The following is an 18,037-nucleotide window of genomic DNA, read 5'->3' on the forward strand; positions in this document are numbered from 1 at the left end:
TTTTAGTGATTATTACAAAGCAATCACCCAGAACAGTACACCATGTAAACCCCAGGTGTGAAGGAGGAAAACTCCATTCCCTCGCTTCAAGGAATCACGCTGTTTTGTTGCTCTGTATGTTGGACTAATGACACTGTTGGGTGGACTTGGTGGATTCTTTATTTTGTGAGTGTGTGTTTTCTGGTTATTTGCTCAGAGTGGGACACTTCATAAACCCTGGCGTCCCTATTTTGCGCATGTCGTTATAGGAGACAATTTTTAAAGAATTGCCTAGGCCTAAATGCTTAATTTATACATGTACTGTATGCCGGTGTTGCACAGCAAAAATAGCCGGTCTATGTGAGCTTGTAGATCGGTTATTTTTGTTGTATGCCGCTGTCGGGCTTAAATGGTTAAAGCACAGTTACTCATTGGTAGAGGTTTGGGTTTGTGTCGTTACGTTGACATGATGTAACTTCACCAAGATATCTTCAATAGCTATTCCATTGATGTTTTTGTTTTAAATTTGATGGATTTTACTATTTGAATTGGGTGGATCAGTGGATCAGCCTTTTCAAATAGTAAAATCAACAGGAATGGACTTTTTAGAAAGAAAACAATATACAATAAAACAAAATCACACCCAGTGTGAAGTGAGCGGTGCTATTTAAAAACAACAGTGGTCATCACAGTGATTTTTTAAGTGCGTGGTGATATTTATAGGTTATTAATCTCATAATGCATCTCGCTAGCCAATCACAGTACTGAGCAAAGGGTCTGAATACCAATCAGCCAATCACAGTACAGCGAAAGACAAATTTTCCCGACGGAGAGAGAAACTTCCACCACGGACGGGACCCAAACCCACTTATAGGAGCGGCTACACCGCTCAATTATGTTTTTTGTTTTTTATGTTTTGCAATGTTACATGTTGGTAGAATCTGCTTTATTTGCGTTCGTTGACATGTGCTAAAAGAGTGACTTTGAGATCTGTCTCACTGTACAATCTTTATTAGAAAATCAACAGAGAAACTATTGAAGACATAACGCCCACATTGCCGGTTACATCATGGCAATGTGACTACACAACCCAAACCTCTACCATAGTGTCATAGGGCTTTTAAGGCTTAATATTGGCTAAAGTGAACCTTAGCCGTGCTGTACAGTATGTTTGAAGTACTGAGAACTAGCAGCGATAACCACCGTGGACACATTTTTCATAGTGTTACTCTTTTTAAGCATTTTCATGTTTTGATTTTCCAAAATTAAGTGTAAGTCGTGTATATTTGCACCGCTTGAAGAGATGAGTCTCTCTGTATACATATTTATTTTATTGAATGTGAAATCAATCCAGTATGACTGACTACACAGAGATTATCTCCTCCCAATTAAAAATAAACACGTATGAGAAATGGTCTCTAACTTAACTATAACATAACATGAATTACTTAGAGAGTGTTGTTGAATCTCTTTTCACTCCAGTGTCAAAAATATGGGAAAAATGGCGATATTTTTGCGGTGATGCTTTCAGTGACCCGGAGCTTTTGAGTTTAACGATCTGTTGAATAATTTTAATTAAGTTAAATTGAATGAATACTGAATAGTTGGGAAGAAAACAACAGAAATGTCATTCTCTTTCAGGGAGATGCGGATGTTTTATATCAACAGGATCTTGCTGCTGTAAAGGCTCATTTAGCCCGTGGTGGACAAAGTTCCAAACTCCAGTACTTGAGTCAAAGTACATTATTATAACGTTGCTGTCGGGCAGAAACCTCTTATGTCCATATTCTAACTTTTTTGTGTTTTCGTAAATTAACGCAAATTAAGTAGCAGATCTGCAACTTGCTTTTGAATTTGAATCCTGAAAAGTGAAAGTTTCTGTCAAATTTGTACTTGAGTTAAAGTACAGGAATACTTAAAAAAAATACTTAAATATTCAAAGCACATGCTTTTAGAATACTGAAGTATTCAAAAGTGCAAATTACAAAGTACATTTTCTTTTTGATATATCAATACATTGCTGTATTAAACTTTAGACGTAAAACAACCAATCATGATGAAACTAGTAGATCTGCTACTTTCACTATGTTTGGGCATAATAAGTAGTTTCATAATGTATTCATAATATACCTTTTTTTCCCTTCCTAGAAATATAGTGGAGTCAAAAGTATATTTGTCTTCGAAATGAAATGGAGTCAAAGTGAAAGTATCCGCACACAAAAAAGTATACTCAAGTAAAGTAGACACTCAAAAAAGTACAGTATTAGTTACTGTCCACCACTGCATTTAGCAAATCACACTCAAGTTACACCTCCACACTGCATACAAATGAATATGTGATAAAAGAAGTTGTTACATTGCCTTGTGAGTCTAGGGAGTCTTTTTCTTTGCCTGTGCCTCCAGCAATGTTAATGACAACGTCTGAAGATCATCATAATACTGCTGGCATAAATGTGAAAATGCACCTCATAAGAATTACTGTATGTATGTACAATACTTGACTTCAGTTTGCTACCTCCTTTCATTGATCACTGTAGCCTAACAAACATATTGCTGCTAGAAGTTTTTCATATTCCATTCCAATTGGCTATGATTGACTTACAAAATGTGTTTGCACTTAGCCTGGGACGACTCCTTTTCTGGTTTTCTGATCCGGTCTAGAGCAGATATAACCCACTGCGGAACCCAAGTGCGCTGTGCACCTCCAAAATGATTCCCCTAGTTTAAAATGTGTTTAGTTTGCTATAATCATTTTGTTTCTTTTGGTATAATAATCATTTGGTGTATCCATCTTTTATTCTGACTCGTAGCGAGACTAAACTAATTGATTTGCATTATGTGGGGAACAAAAACAATGCGACGCCAACCGGACCCCACCACTGGAACCCATTTTCCCTCCTTTTTTCTAATCTGAATCACACGGCTCAGTTTTAGAATGAAAACCAGGGTTTCCTCCGCGGTGGAAAGCCAGGTGACACGAGGTTAGTGGGCACTTGGTAGCGAACCCGGTCTGGCGGAGATCTGTGCTCTGAGGGGTGCACTTTTCTAGTCTGGTTTTGAATATCCTTAGAGGTGTACGTGGTATTTTTTTTTGGTACGCTCTTAGCCATTTTTTTGTCCGTTTCCTCTTCATAGGCCTGTCTTTTTTGTCTCTGTCCCTTTCAGCTTCACCTTTCCTCTTACGACTTCACACTTCTAACTCACAGGGAATGGGTTTGGGGTCCACTGAAAGTGATAACGTAATGTGATTAAGTTGTCCATTTAGCATAGACCAACAGCACTGGTCTTGGGGCGGGTGGAAAGCTAAACAAACCAATCACTTCTTGATTCCTACCGGGGACGCATCTGTGTCTAATTTTAAGATTTCTTTGGGCTATTCAAAAATATTTTTTCACGATTTTTCAAAAATAGCAGATCTGCAAGCTCGTAGCGTGGCACCGAGTGCCGCGCTACGAGCTTGCAGATCTGCTATTTTTGAAAAATCGTGAAAAAATATTTTTCATATTTTTTTTTCAAAAAACTGTTAGGATTTAGATTTTCTTAAAGAATCGTCTCAGGTCTTAATGGGTTAAAAAAAAAAGAAGTTTAACGGGTGCAAACTTTCAGGCCGCAATTATAAGGCTGGTAATTGTCAATACACAGTGACTGTGAAGATATCCAGTCACTTCACTGAGGTCAGTTCACAGTACAACCCTGCATGCTTGATATGGAGCGGAACTCGTCCCAGAGACCCTGCACCTGGATGCCTCACGGAGAACCACGATGGGGGCTGGTTTTACAGCTCAGCCAGGCTGCGCTCCAGACTGTCGATGTCCGCGTCCCCTTCCTCGCCTCGTATGCCGCGGGCGCTGCACTCCAAGAACTCCACCTTCATGGGCAGCTGACTGAACTCAAAGTCCTTGTCTTTCTTCCCCAGCTGCACGCTGCTGCCTCCGACGGAGCCGTCCTGAGAGCCCAGGGCCGCCGAGCGCGTCTCCCTCAGCGCGTTCATTTCTCTCTCCAGCTGTTGCTGAATCAGTTTGGCCGATTTGGCCATAACGATATCCTGCTTGTTGCACGCCACGATAAGACCGGGCGCGTTCCTGGATATCACGGCGTCCGTCAGCAGAAAGTAAAGGAACTCGGCCACGTCTCTCACCTCCTTCTGGAAGACGGCGCTGTCTATCACAAACACCATCGCTCGCGCGTCGGACTTGAACTTCTCCACGTACTGAGGACGAAGGCTGCCGTGACTGGGGAGGTCGACCAGGGTCAACGTGCCGCCGCCGCCGCCTCCGTCGTTCCTGCCTTTGTAGGGGGCGCTGCTGTCGGTGATGGAGGTCTGCGTTCGCTTGAACTTCCCGCACAGCAGCCGGATGAACAGCAGGGTCTTTCCGGAATCACACAATCCCACCAGCAGCACAGCACTTCTTCCTCCTACTGTGGTCTTACTGCTGTGTAAGTACTTCAGGAAAATAAAGGTGAGGATAGCGACTAATAAAGCAACGATGATTCCCATGATAAACGCTGAAGATTCGGACATCGCTGCTTCCAGGAGCGGCGGTTCATTGTCAAAGAAACCCATGTGGATGGACCGTGATGGGGATGGAGTGTAGGTTGGTGTTGGATCTGTCCTCTCTCTCTGTCTCCGTCTCTCTCGGGTCACACTCAGTATCTCATGTGAGTTGTATAGGTTTTATATAGCTTATATAGATCGTACCGGGTTGAAGTGGAGGTCAGAAGGTACTTCACACCTTATATAGGCTAACCAGAGCTCTGGTCTGATGTCACACAACAGCATGACATTAAAGGGATAGTTCACCAAGAAAATGATACGACGCGTTGTGAGCTTGTAAATCGGCCCTTTTCCCAACTTCTTTTGCGACAACCAACATAAAAAGTTGAACTATGGAATGGATGTACAAGGTTTCTGCCCAACGAATCACATAATTATATTATATTTCTTTGAAATATGTTAGTCAAGGGTGTCAGATCGGCCTGAGTCACGTGTGTGTCATAGATACGTCATAGACAACGTGATGTCACAGGCATGAAGTTATGCCTGTGACATCACAGGTTGGGAATCGCTGCCCTAAATCACACACAAATGCCTAAACACAAAACACACGACACTTTTTTCCTTTCTTTAAAAAACTCTTTCACTTTGTTTAGTGTCATCGAAACAACTTTTCGTTGAACCACAGAATGTGACATTGTCTCAGTTGTATACATAGATACATGGAACAACACATAGTTGGATATGTGCACAAGCACATGCTCATTAGAGCAATATGACCCAAACTGTATGTCATGATAAAATAATAAACTACACTAGGCTTATCAATGTTTAAGACACAAGGAAGTCTGTTAAGTGATGCGGTTAAACTGGATGAGTATGTATGCTTGTCACTACCAATATATGATGTTGTAATGGGCAATAAAAGGGGGTTTCCTGGTGAGTGACATAGGCCAGGGCTGCCAACACTCCTGGATCCTGCAGGAGTCTCCTGGATTTCAACCATGTCTCCTGACAATCTCCTGGATTGTCATTTCTCCTGGAGAAACTCCCAAAATTCACCAGAACACAGGAAATGACATCTACTATGTTAAAAGGTTTCTGGGGGTGGACCCCCAGAGCCCCCGCTTGGGGGGTGTGGTCAGTGCATGCAATCATACAGAGATATTAACTTTGAAGTAAAGAATGGTTATTATTAAAGATGGGTCTTACATTGCTTCTGACATTGCTTGCTTATTGTAATGTTTATTTTGTTACTGTTGACTCTGTTTTTGATCATTGTAATGCAGTCAGAGTCTGTTACTTTTGTGGAACAGTTAATAACAAACACTAAGCTTTGTTGTAAACCCTTTCCAGTGAAAGTGTATAATGTTGACAATGCACCTTCTCCCCGCAGGATGTTGAGGCTTTTGCAGAGACTCTGGTCTCACTGGACGGTGAGGAGACGCAGGACTGACCGCTGATACAGCTTAATTCATCTCGGTATGTAATCTCTATCTGGTGATCATTCGAACTGGAACACTTTCAAGACCGTCCATCTCTTCCCCTCTTTTTTGTTTTGTTTTGTCAATGCTGGTTTCAAGCATCTTGAATTATTATTATTAAGAGAGGAGAGGGAGTGGACAAACTTTATTGGAGAGGGGCCAATGGAACTTTGGCGTTTATTTCTATTTAATTTAATACTCCTATATGACCCGGCAACCCCTAAGTGAATATGAAGGGCTCATACTCTCACTTTATTTGGGACGGGGGGAGGGGGTTAATGTTTTTCGTTTTCTTTTCTTTGTCTTATTTTTATTTTTACTTCTTTAACAGGGCTTTCTATGTGTACACTGCTATTATTATTATGAACACTCGATATGTGTCCTAATTAATCTAGTAAAAGTGGAGGCATCAACGTTGGAATGTGCGTGGTCTGGGCCAGATACTCAAACGGGCTAAAGTGTTTTCCCATTTAAAATCTTTGTCCGCTGATGTCATATATTTACAAGAAACGCACATTAATCCAATAAAAGAGAACCTGCTTAAATGCAGCTGGGCTAATCAGGTCTTTCAGTCCACATTCTCCAGTAAAACCAGGGGAGTGGCTATATGTTGATACGTAATACTAAACACATTTCTACTGTTAGTGATCCAAACTAACAGTAGAATTTTGATGACCCGTTTTTTTTCCCCCGTAAAATATTGCATTTATTACCTGATATTAATAATACAAATGTATTAATTGGAGGTGATCAGACATAACATAACTCTTGATAATAATTTGAATAAATCGTCTCAATTTACATTACAGTCATTTAGCAGACGCTTTTATTCAAAGCGACTTACAGTACGTGCATTGAACGTAGGTAGGGAACGAAACTACTAATCACCAGAGGTCTTAAGTGCATTTCCTGCAAAAACAAGCAACCAAGAGTATACCTAGCGCTAAGAACACAGTAATCACAGAAAATCACACACAGAAATAACATTGAGAGCATGAAGTAAAGAATACCTAATCTAATTAAGCTTTGCTGACTTCACAGCTAAATTTCCATGGTAACTAGGATTGCGTCAATTTTCTTTCGTGAAATCTAGTCATGGATAAATGTATCCAGGGTGAACTGGCTAAGCTAATCTGACAAGATAATTCAGCTTTCATGAAACTGATTCATTGCAAATCCTGGCAAAATTAAGCCAGGATGGGTGTTAAATCCAGGCTTAACCCCTAATTCTGCTTTCGTGAAATAGGCCCCAGGGAGACCAAATACAACCTCCCCAATTGTACTTAAGGTATATTGCATTAACATACTCTACCATACAGATTGGAGAGAATAACATTTTATTCACCCCCAAAAATTACATAATAGAGCTCAACCCCAAAACACACTCGCTCCGGATCTAATCCGGCGACCTCGGAACGGTCTCCACCAGGTGTTCCTAAACTTAACCTCAGTAAAACTATGCCTAAACCTAACCTTAACCTCAGTAAAACTATGCCTAAACCTAACCTTATTCCTAAACTTAACCTCAGTAAAACTATGCCTAAACCTAACCTTATTCCTAAACTTAAGCTCAGTAAAACTATGCCTAAACTTAACCTTATTCCTAAACTTAAGCTCAGTAAAACTATGCCTAAACCTAACCTTATTCCTAAACTTAACCTCAGTAAAACTATGCCTAAACCTAACCTTATTCCTAAACTTAACCTCAGTAAAACTATGCCTAAACCAACCTTATTCCTAAACTTAACCTCAGTAAAACTATGCCTAAACCTAACCTTATTCCTAAACTTAACCTCAGTAAAACTATGCCTAAACCTAACCTTATTCCTAAACTTAACCTCAGTAAAACTATGCCTAAACCTAACCTTATTCCTAACCTTAACCTCAGTAAAACTATGCCTAAACCTAACCTTATTCCTAAACTTAACCTCAGTAAAACTATGCCTAAACCTAAACATATTCCTAACCTCAGTAAAACAAAAACAAGACTACAAGAACCGCTGGGGGCGAGCGCTCCGCGAACAAACTAGCAAACCCCCTTTTAGAAGTAATTCAAACTAAACTGAAATTAAAAACAGTTGAAACGAAATAGAAATAACAACTGTAATGACCTTGAGCAGACAGACATAAGACATGGTGTAATGCAGGGTCTTCAACCTAAAGTAATGCAGACTCAAATTGAATTTATGTATTATTCCTATTTCACAGTAAAAGCTTATTTTGTAGAAAGTACACAAGTATGAACATTGGTGAAATGTGGTTGGGAAAGAAACCAGTTAGTTTCATGTAACTTTTATTTTTGAATCTAAGGATAAAGTCATGTTATTTTAAATCATCTCTTTTTGTTTAAATCATTCATACAAGGTTGAATACATATGTGTGTGGGCTTATTTTGAAGATAATAAGATGTTAAACAATGATTTCATAATATGAGCTTGTGTAAAAAATACAGTTTGATAGATAAATGTTATGTGTTAAAACCAAGGCAGATTGTGTGATCAATTGTGCTGACTGAGAAGGCTGGCCCAAGAAGTCTTTTGTTCTTAAAAACCTGTTTGTAAGTGGTTGGAAATGAACCAGGAGGTGTGTTTAATGTCTGCATTAAATGTAATGTCTCTGTGATTCAGGTTACTCTGTGAATTTGGCAACGCACAGATGTCATGTCCGAATGGAAATTAACACATTTCTATGGACAAACCCACTTTCATCTTATTTTCATATCAAAATTAACACTGAGGTAGAGGGTGGATTCGTTCCCAATGTTGTAGTCAGACAGGGATCGGCCATCTTTCAGTTGCTTGCCGACAAAGATCAGCCTCTGCATGTCAGGGGGAATGCCTTCCTTGTCCTGTATTTTGGACTTCACATTCTCAATGGTGTCGCTTAGCTCAACCTCGAGGGTGATGGTTTTTCCTGTGTGGGTTTTGACAAAGATCTGCTTGGCGGGTCCCCCACATCCCCTCAAACGCAGCACGAGGTAGAGGGTGGATTCGTCCTGAATGTTGTAGTCAGACACGGTTCGGCCATCTTCCAGTACCTTGCCGGCAAAGATCAACCTCAGCTGGTCAGAGAAAATGCCTTCCTTGTCCTGGATTCTGGCCTTCACATTCTTAGTGGTGTCGCTTGGCTTGACCTTAAGGGAGATGGTCTTTCCTCGCTGGAGGATCTTGACAAAGATCTGCATATTTGCACCTGTATGAAGAAAAGGAGAAAAAACAAACATTGAGGGGTCAGGAAAACTATAATATGGTAATATGATAAGTGCTTCTGACAACTGTGCCATTCAGTGCAGGTAATAATCTTTTGACATTATATCAGCAAGACAACTTTAGACAATAAGACAATACGTGTTAGTTCATAATAAAATAAAGAGAACGTTTCAAAATCAGTCTCATATAATATTGAACAGTTAAAATATTTTTTTCCAATAAGCCGTAGATAGAGCTTTAATTTCAAGCAAGCAGTCAGTACAGCTAGTCGCCATTAGAGTACCAGCGCCATTTTATAGCGTTTTTTTAAATATATTTTAACAAATATTTTACCCCGGTGAGGGCAGATTCTGTAAACGCCTAATCATTCTTGTTGCTGACGTTAGCTTCCTTCGATGACTCAAAACGTCTAGTTAGTACAACATCATTTTTAAGTTTAAGCACTTCTAACAGCATTAAGGCCGTTTCAGACGGGGTGCGAGTGACACAGGCGTTCTCGCTTGCATCAGCGGGGATCGTGCCACGATCATTGTTGTTTTGTCCTCCTGTGCGCAGCGGGGGAAAAAGCTGACCACAATCCAGCTCTTGGCGCCCGTGGGCGTGTGCATGAAACGAGCACAAGAATTTCTTTGGACCGCGCCCGCTTGCCTCTCCACCCCTCAACTTCTCTGTGCATCCCAAATAATCGCCCGTCTCTAATGAATGAATGATGAATGATGATGCAAATTAATTACTAAGGCGCGTCACTCGCTCCCCGAGTCTGAAAGGCCTTAAGAGCTTGAACTCCACTTTGTGTCACAACCGCGTTCAAGTTCAAGGGGTCTGTGATCAGGATACTTCTGTGTCTGCACATCAATGAAATAGCATGTTGCTGGCTGCCTGTCATAAAAGCATGTAGTGAATTGAGAGTAGTGAAAAACCACTCTGCATCTTCTGATGTGTGTGCTACCAGGACAAGATTAAGCCTATTAGTGGCAATGTGTGTACTGTAGGTAGCGTTTGGAAATGTGTGCTTAAAAATGGCCTGCACCCCCCCCTTGTGTCCAGACACATTACAGAGGCCCCGTCAAACCTGCCAGGTGAGTACAGGTGATGGCCCAGACCCCCACCCCACAAAGACAGAAATTTGCATCCCTATGGGCGAGGGTCACTCTACTGAATGGACATGGTGATGATTGGCTGCCTGTCCGTGATGGACAAGGAGCCAATGTTTTTTTTGTCTTTCATTCCTTTTCTGTCAGTGTTTTTCTAAGGCAGGCGAGATTGCACTTAGACAGGCGGCTGTCTTTGCTCCTTGTGTGTGTGTGTGTGTGTGTGTGTGTGTGTGTGTGTGTGTGTGTGTGTGTGTGTGTGTGTGTGTGTGTGTGTGTGTGTGTGTGTGTGTGTGTGTGTGTGTGTGTGTGTGTGTGTGTGTGTGTGTGTGTGTGTGTGTGTGTGTGTGTGTGTGTGTGTGTGTGTGTGTGTGTGTGTGTGCGTGCGTGCGTCCTAGAGCACTGCATTCCCAGTAGGCTTACTTTGTGGCTCCTAGAGTCTCCAAGAGAGAACTTTCAACTATTGGGCTCCTCTCCTGTGGAACCATCTTCAAGGTTTGCTCCAGGAGGCAGACACCCAAAGTTTAACAGCAGATTTAAAACTTTCCTTCCATTTGGGGAACAAGAAGAGCACCATCATTATCCAGTCTCTAATATCATTAAAGCCAGCGCGGTGCCATGTTTGGTTACCTCATTAAAAAAATGACATGGCTTAAACGATATTAGAGACTATGGGTGACGGTGATGCTCTTGTTCCCCAAATGGAAGGTAAGTCTCTTAAACTTAGGGTGTCTGCCTCCTGGACCAAACCTTGAAGATGGTTCCACAGGAGAGGAGCCTGATAGTTGAGCCAGTAAGCCTTCTGGGAATGCAGGCACGCACGCACGCACGCACGGACGCACGCACGCACACGTACTCACACACAACCTTATTTCAGCCTGATACCAGGCAGAATGTTTAAATACACATAACAAAAAACAATCAACAACAAATATTTAGTAAAAAGAGAAATATACATCTGAACAGTAATCTGAACAATTTTGGCTCTATTTCTTTTTGCCCTGAAATAGAGTGAAGATATCGTTAGCCCTATAGCATAATTGCCTAAGTCATATTTTGAAGGCTTTCAGGAAAGAAGAAATACAAATTTGACTTAGGCAAATTAGGCAAAAAAAAATCTACTTTTTGACTTATTCAAAAAGTGCCTATAAGTCAACACTCTCATTTTGCCTACTGTAAGTCTAAGTATATTTGTCTAACTCTACTCCCCTAACACTGCTGATTCATCCTCTCTTATTGCCTCTGTTCTCAGCCTGCAGAATGCTTGTTACATTCAAAATAATTTCTGCCTAAGTCAAATAAGTTAGCCTCATAGCATAATTATTGCCTAAGTCATTTTTAGAATGTAACAAGCATTCTGATAGGCTGAGGACATATAAGGCAATGAGGCCCAATGAAGCAGCAGTGTTAGGAGAATAGAGTTAGGCAGAGATGTCAATTAGGCCAACAAATGACAATTATGCTAACGATAAGCTTGAATCTTAATAATACCAATTTTATTGAATTCCTTGAGTCCAAATTGTGTGTTCATTTGTATATTGTATACTTCCAAAGATTTACTATTACGCTATCGTTTACATTTTTGGGTTTGGGTACAATATGTGTAACATAGCGTTAAAAATGGAACCCAGTGGGACATTATTTCAGTCTGGTACCTGGCCGCCGCCGGGCCTCTCTTGCCAAGCTGCTGTTCGCACTTTCAAGGGACCCCCTCATGCGTGCGTGGGGTGTGATGTCAGCATGGACATTGGCGGCCATTTCCTCAGGTAACTCATCACTTTTCAGGTCATCAACGATGGGCAAAAGCTCTTTGTCTTTAGGCAAATGAAAATGTAACATACTTTAATAAATAAACTGTGTAAGATCGGTATACACAGTATATACTATCCCAGTATATGGGATTTGGTGCAAAATCTGTGAAGTGCCTATTTAAAAAAAATATATCAAAGTAGTGGCTGGATGCATGATTTTGGATACAATTATATTACTGATTTAGTTTAATGATGTATTCACATGTGTTAATCTAGATTAGTGATAATGTTGATGTTTGGTGGAAGAAATTGTATTTTTAAGGTCTTTGTTGCTCATTGTGTTTATCAGTGTCATATCATTGGTCAAATTCTAAAATGATGTGTGATTTTATTGTGCCAGTGTGTCTGATATTTGGATACATTGTACAATGTTCTGATTATATCAACCATTGTTTGCAACAGCTGATCAAATGAGATAATGATTACAAAACCCAAATGATTCATGTTACCAGTTACCTATTATATTATTCATATATTATATATATCCACTTGGTGCCTCGTGGCACAGAAGGCCTTCACAAAGCGCTTACACTTTTCTCTCTCAGCTGCTACAGATTAATGATTAATAACCATCACTATCTACATAATCTACGTTATTGTAATCATTACATTATTGTTAGTATTACTATCAGTGGTGGAAGAAGTACTCAAGTTTGTTTTCTTGAGTAAAAGTAGCAATACCACAGTGTAAAAAATATTGTTACAAGTAAAAGTCCTGCATTGAAAACCTCATATATATATATCATATGTCATTATATTGGATTATAACTATTGATCATAAACCACGTAAGCCCTATTTAATGCTCAGGCTATTCACAAATAGCAGATCTACAAGCATCATGATGCGTTTGAGAGCTTGTAGATCTACCATTTTGGTGGTCAAACCTCTCTGGGTTGTCAGGAAGCTGCTGTATGTCTCCATGTCTCACACTGGTCAGATCATCAGACGGGGTGTAATCTGGATGGGCAGTGTTGGGGTCCAGAATGACAGGAGTGTAGGAGACAATGTCCTTCATCTTGTCCCAGACTCTGAAGGTCAGGTTGCTCAGGTGTTTGGTCAAGTCTATCAGAGGCGCTGAGACCGGCTGTGGGTCCTGCAGTGTGAACTGGACTCTTTCCATTGTAGTCTTGTAGTTCTGCAGGAATGAGATGTGTTCAGCTGTCAGCTCCTCCTCTATGGCTCTGATGTTGTTTGAAAGGGTTAATATCTCTCTGTTCAGACCCTCAATCTTCTCCTTCATCATCTGACTATTCTGCTGTTCTTCCTCCCTCAGTGCAGTGATGCTGGCCTCCTCTTCCTCATGTAGAAAATGATGAAGCTTCTTTATCTCTTCCTTAATCTGTGTCTCTGTGTGCTGGGCCTGGACCTTAATGTGTTTTGCTGTTTGGTCACAGTTTGTCTTAACTTTATTAAAGACCTCCAGTTTCTCCTGTAAAGGCTTCAGTAATTTCTGGACATCCTCCTTGTGATCCAGAGCAGCTTCATCGATGGGTCTGAAACTGTGGTTGGTGTGTTTTTTAGAATCTCGACACACAACACACACTGGCTGTTGACATTGCAGGCAGAACAGTTTGAGTTTCTCAGCATGCAGACTGCAGAGATCCTCAGACCCTGATGAAGTTCTCTGATGTCTCTCCTGTATGAAGGCCTCACACAGGTTCCTCAGAGCCAGGTTACAGGTTGCATCCATTGAATGTCTCTTCTTACAAATTGGACATTCCTTTATTACCTTCTCTCGCCACCACTCCCGCAGACATGCTTTACAGAAGCTGTGGCTACAAGACAGTATAACAGGATCTTTAAAGATGTCATGACACACAGTACAGGAATAATTGTCTTCTGGAAACGCAGGAAGTCAGTCAGTCATAGTAACACGTCCTCTAGAATGTTCCCTAAAGTTTTCCTTCACTGTGAATCCTGGTTGTTGTTAAAGTCTGTTCAGCTGACAGAGTCAGCAGGTTCCAGTGGTCTGGGTCAGTATTCCCTCCTGTAGCTGTGGAAAGACAGTCTCACCTCCTCACTGGAAGTTGTGTTTTATCTGAAGGTGAATCTTATTGTCTGTCTCTCTGTATTTGTGTCGATCGTGTCATCAGTGAGGAAAGTAGATTAACAGTCTCCTGATTTGTGTCCTGGTAAGGGGCGGGGCCTCGACAAGACCATAAATTGTTCCAAAGTTTGCTTCTCTATTGTTTCCGTGTGGACTTTGACTCTTCAATGTGCTTTGCGTACGTTTACCCAAGTGAACACAAGTGATCTCATACAGGGAGATTATGACCGTTGTCCCATGAGCTAATCATTAAACCAAGTTTGATCATACCACTACACACAATAATTCACCACCAAACCACTGCTGCTGTTGAGTCATTGCCACCGTACCAGCACATGTGACCCAGTCCTGCACTTTGATCCTCTTGTAGGCTCTGGTCATTTGTCAGAATTTTAGAACAGAATATAAGCTTTCAAATGGTGTGTCATACATCGTAATCTGAAAATATTTATAGAAGATAATGCTTATTTGAATTTGAGAAAGATCACACACTAAAACAGAGAACCCTGCACAGACATGATTTATCAGCTTGTGTTATAGTTCCAATTTTGCTCATTTATTTGTTTTGATCACTTCCAATTGTACTTGTTTATCCTGTATCCTGTATGGGTTCTCTCTCCTGATAGGATAAAAAAATATAGTTTCTGTGTATTAAAGGGCTGGAGAGACGGGGAGACCCCTGTTATTTAACAAGCACTTTGCAGCAATAATTACTATCAGAATATAAAGCTGTTTAACACTTATTTTAATAGAAAGAAATATCACTTACAGCACCTTTTAAAACATCAATTGTAATGATTTGTATTGAAAGTTCTCTCCAGCTTAGGTCCAGGCTGGGATGTGTGCAGTCTGCTGGGACATTGTGAGGGCTCCACTGACCTGGGCCCCCCCGACAGCATCCACGGGCTCCTGGAGGCCTCCAGTGACCTCCAGACACGGTCTGTCTCTCCACCTCTCACTTCTGCCTCAACCTAACACTCCATTGCTCTGCCCCTCTCTCTCCAGAACCAAAGTGAAGCGGTCTGTTGCCTGTTAGTGGTGAGACCACCTTTTGACTTCCTCCTGTGTGTGTGTGTGTGTGTGTGTGTGTGTGTGTGTGTGTGTGTGTGTGTGTGTGTGTGTGTGTGTGTGTGTGTGTGTGTGTGTGTGTGTGTGTGTGTGTGTGTGTGTGTGTGTGTGTGTGTGTGTGTGTGTGTGTAAAATACTGGAAGGGAACAAGCTCTGTTGTTCTGTGCTCACAGCTCATTCCTATGACATTCAGACATGACGTCTGCTTCCAAAATGTGTTACAGCAATGGTCTGTTTGTATTCCACCTCGCTCTGACTATCTAGTGCAGTGGTTTTCAACCTTTCTCGCACCAAGGACCCCCAAATTGACAAATATTAGCCCAGGGACCCCCATTTGAAAAGATATGCCAGGGACCCAACCATTTAGATTTCTTGGGGGTCCCAATCTACACTGTATCACCATCATCAGTGTTCATTTAACTCTGAGAGTGTACAAATGGAACCACATGGACCCGTAAGGGTCCATTTGGTTCCATTTGTACACTCTCAGAGTTACAGACATATAAGGGTCAATTTGGTTGGTAACTATTCATTTGGCTGGGGACCCCCTGGAACCCCCTCAAGGACCACTGGTGGAAAACCCCTGATCTAGTGCATGTCACCTAGTAAACTGTTAACATTGAACAAAGAAAGGCTCTCCCTTCAAACACCACATGAGCATACATGTTGTATGTTGTGTACAACCTACGACACAGTCACCTAATAATCTATGACTTGCTCAATCAAGGCTTTTTTTTTGTTGTAAATATCAGGTGGACTCCGCACCAAATGGGCATACTGCAGGCGTTTCTCGCCATCTCGCCATTTCTCAAAGACAGGATCCGACAGGACACTTTGGCAGGCTACTGCTGGCTAAACAGATTGGCGATTTTGTCAGGTAGGTGTAAAAAATTGTCTTTGGATACTTTTGCACCGTCAGTTGATGCTTCATATTGATTTGTTTATTTTTGGAACAGTTCGACGCAATCTAAGATTTGCCTATGGGATTTCCAATACAAAAAAATAACGGCCTCTAGGCAAAATGAAAAATAACAGTTGAATCAGTTTTAGCCTATATTGTGGTCATGCAACCAGTTCCACTTTCAAACCTTTGTGTGCAGTTTATCATTCATAATAAACCATGAACTTCACAAAAAGAGCTTATAAATCTGGTATTTCCATCAACGTTAGCCTATTTTCTCCTTATGACATGTCCAGAATAGGAATGCTATAATATTCATTTTTCATCAGTGGATATGGTTATGGGACCAGTCATTGCTACTACTAGCCTGCAGCTCTATCAGTGAGGATAGAGCTCTGTATATATTTATTATTTATGTATGAATCTGTTTTTACAAAAGCTCCCCTTCAGCCCTGCTTTCTTATAATGTTGGTGTTATAGCCCCGCCTGCAGGTTACAAAAATACAAACACTAGTTGTTAAGGTGAACTAGTTATAGAGTACAGAAGTCCTGACGTCACTCGTTCATCCCCAGGTTCGTAAAGTAATTTAGCTATGGAGAATAACATTGGGTCATCTTAAGAATTGTGGTTCTATAAGAATTGTGTTCCAAAAATAAACAAACTGTCTCTGCGATATTGTCAGGGAGGAGGCTCTGTATCGTTTATGATAGTCAGACACTTGATACAGTCTGTTTCTGGAGAAAATTTAACTAATTTGGTGGAAGTAACATTATCGTTTTCTCACCGTCAATTGATGCTTCATATCCATAAGAGTCAAACCGTCGGGGATCATTTGTTTATTTTTGGAACACAGTTCTTATTTGACGCGATATTAAACACGTCTATGGGGATTCAGAATGGGGGGAGGGGAAACCGCGAACCAGGTAGACAAACCTAGGATGTGTAAATTACGTCTGCTCCAAATGGGCATACTCTATAGCAGTGGTTCTCAAACTTTTTTGTGCCAAGGACCCCCTAATAGACACTTCTTAGACCGCGGACCCCCATTTGAAAAGATAAGCCAGGGACCCCCATAAGAGAAGATTTTTATGGCTCTCTAGCAGTGATTTCAACCATTTTAATTTCCCCCAGTTTGACATGCATTAGGCTACCGACCCCCATTTAATGGCATGTATGTCTCTGGGACCCCAATTCATATTGTAAAATCAATGTTAACTAGAAAAAGTGCTCCTCGGAGCACAAGTCTCCGCCAGCAGACTTGTGTTGGGTTTGCAGACAATGATTAGCTTCTTCAGTTTGCATAATAAGAGTTAGTTGCACTGTGTCATTAACTGTGATCTCAGTTTGTACTGGAATGTACTGTTCTTGATTAATCCTAAGCTATTTATATTACATATTGTGATGACACCAGTGTGTCTACATAATGTATTGCTCCGCCATTTCTCAGCCATTTCGTGATTATTCCTGTCTTACCTCACTTTGAAAGAGGCTATGACTCTTTCAAAGTGACACATGTATTTATAGGCCGCTATACGTCACTAGCCAACAGTGTTGGGATAGTTACTAAAACATAGTAATATGTTACTTATTACATATTACTTGTTTAAAAAGTAATATAGTTACTTTACTTATTACTCCCTGCCAAAAGTACTTAGTTACTTATTACTTTAGTTACTTTTTTTTTCTCGCCCCCAGTAATTGCATCCTTTCTCCCCAAAAGTCTGACTTTGCATTTTCAACATTAGCAGTTGTTTTTTTTCTCTTTTTTGCAGCCTACATTGTAAAATCCTCATTGTACACTCATTTGAATTATATTAAGACTTTTACTGTGTATGAATTCATAACTTATAGACTAAATGAAAACCATTTGACGACTATGAATTGAATACTAAGGACCTCAATGGAAACAAGTATTTTAAATGTATTTAATGTATTTTTTGCCTAATACAA

The 18,037-nt window shown here is 40.7% G+C and overlaps 2 protein-coding genes across 2 annotated transcripts; both read right to left on the bottom strand.

Annotated features, from left to right (window-relative positions):
* Positions 1-3,754: 3,754 nt before the first annotated feature.
* On the bottom strand, positions 3,755-4,543 carry LOC311047937 (signal recognition particle receptor subunit beta-like; the record flags this gene model as incomplete). The annotated part of the gene is made up of 1 exon (XM_084060888.1): positions 3,755-4,543. The coding sequence occupies one exon, from the start codon at positions 4,541-4,543 to the stop codon at positions 3,755-3,757; it is 789 nt and encodes a 262-aa protein (XP_083917014.1).
* Positions 4,544-8,662: 4,119 nt separating this feature from the next.
* On the bottom strand, positions 8,663-14,498 carry LOC311047938 (uncharacterized protein; the record flags this gene model as incomplete). The annotated part of the gene is made up of 3 exons (XM_084060889.1): positions 8,663-9,150; positions 12,938-13,909; positions 14,447-14,498. The coding sequence occupies 3 exons, from the start codon at positions 14,496-14,498 to the stop codon at positions 8,663-8,665; spliced, it is 1,512 nt and encodes a 503-aa protein (XP_083917015.1).
* Between the last annotated feature and the right edge of the window lie 3,539 nt (positions 14,499-18,037).

Source organism: Gymnoscopelus microlampas, assembly GCF_963454915.1.
Source record: "Gymnoscopelus microlampas genome assembly, chromosome: 6".
NCBI lineage: Eukaryota > Metazoa > Chordata > Actinopteri > Myctophiformes > Myctophidae > Gymnoscopelus > Gymnoscopelus microlampas.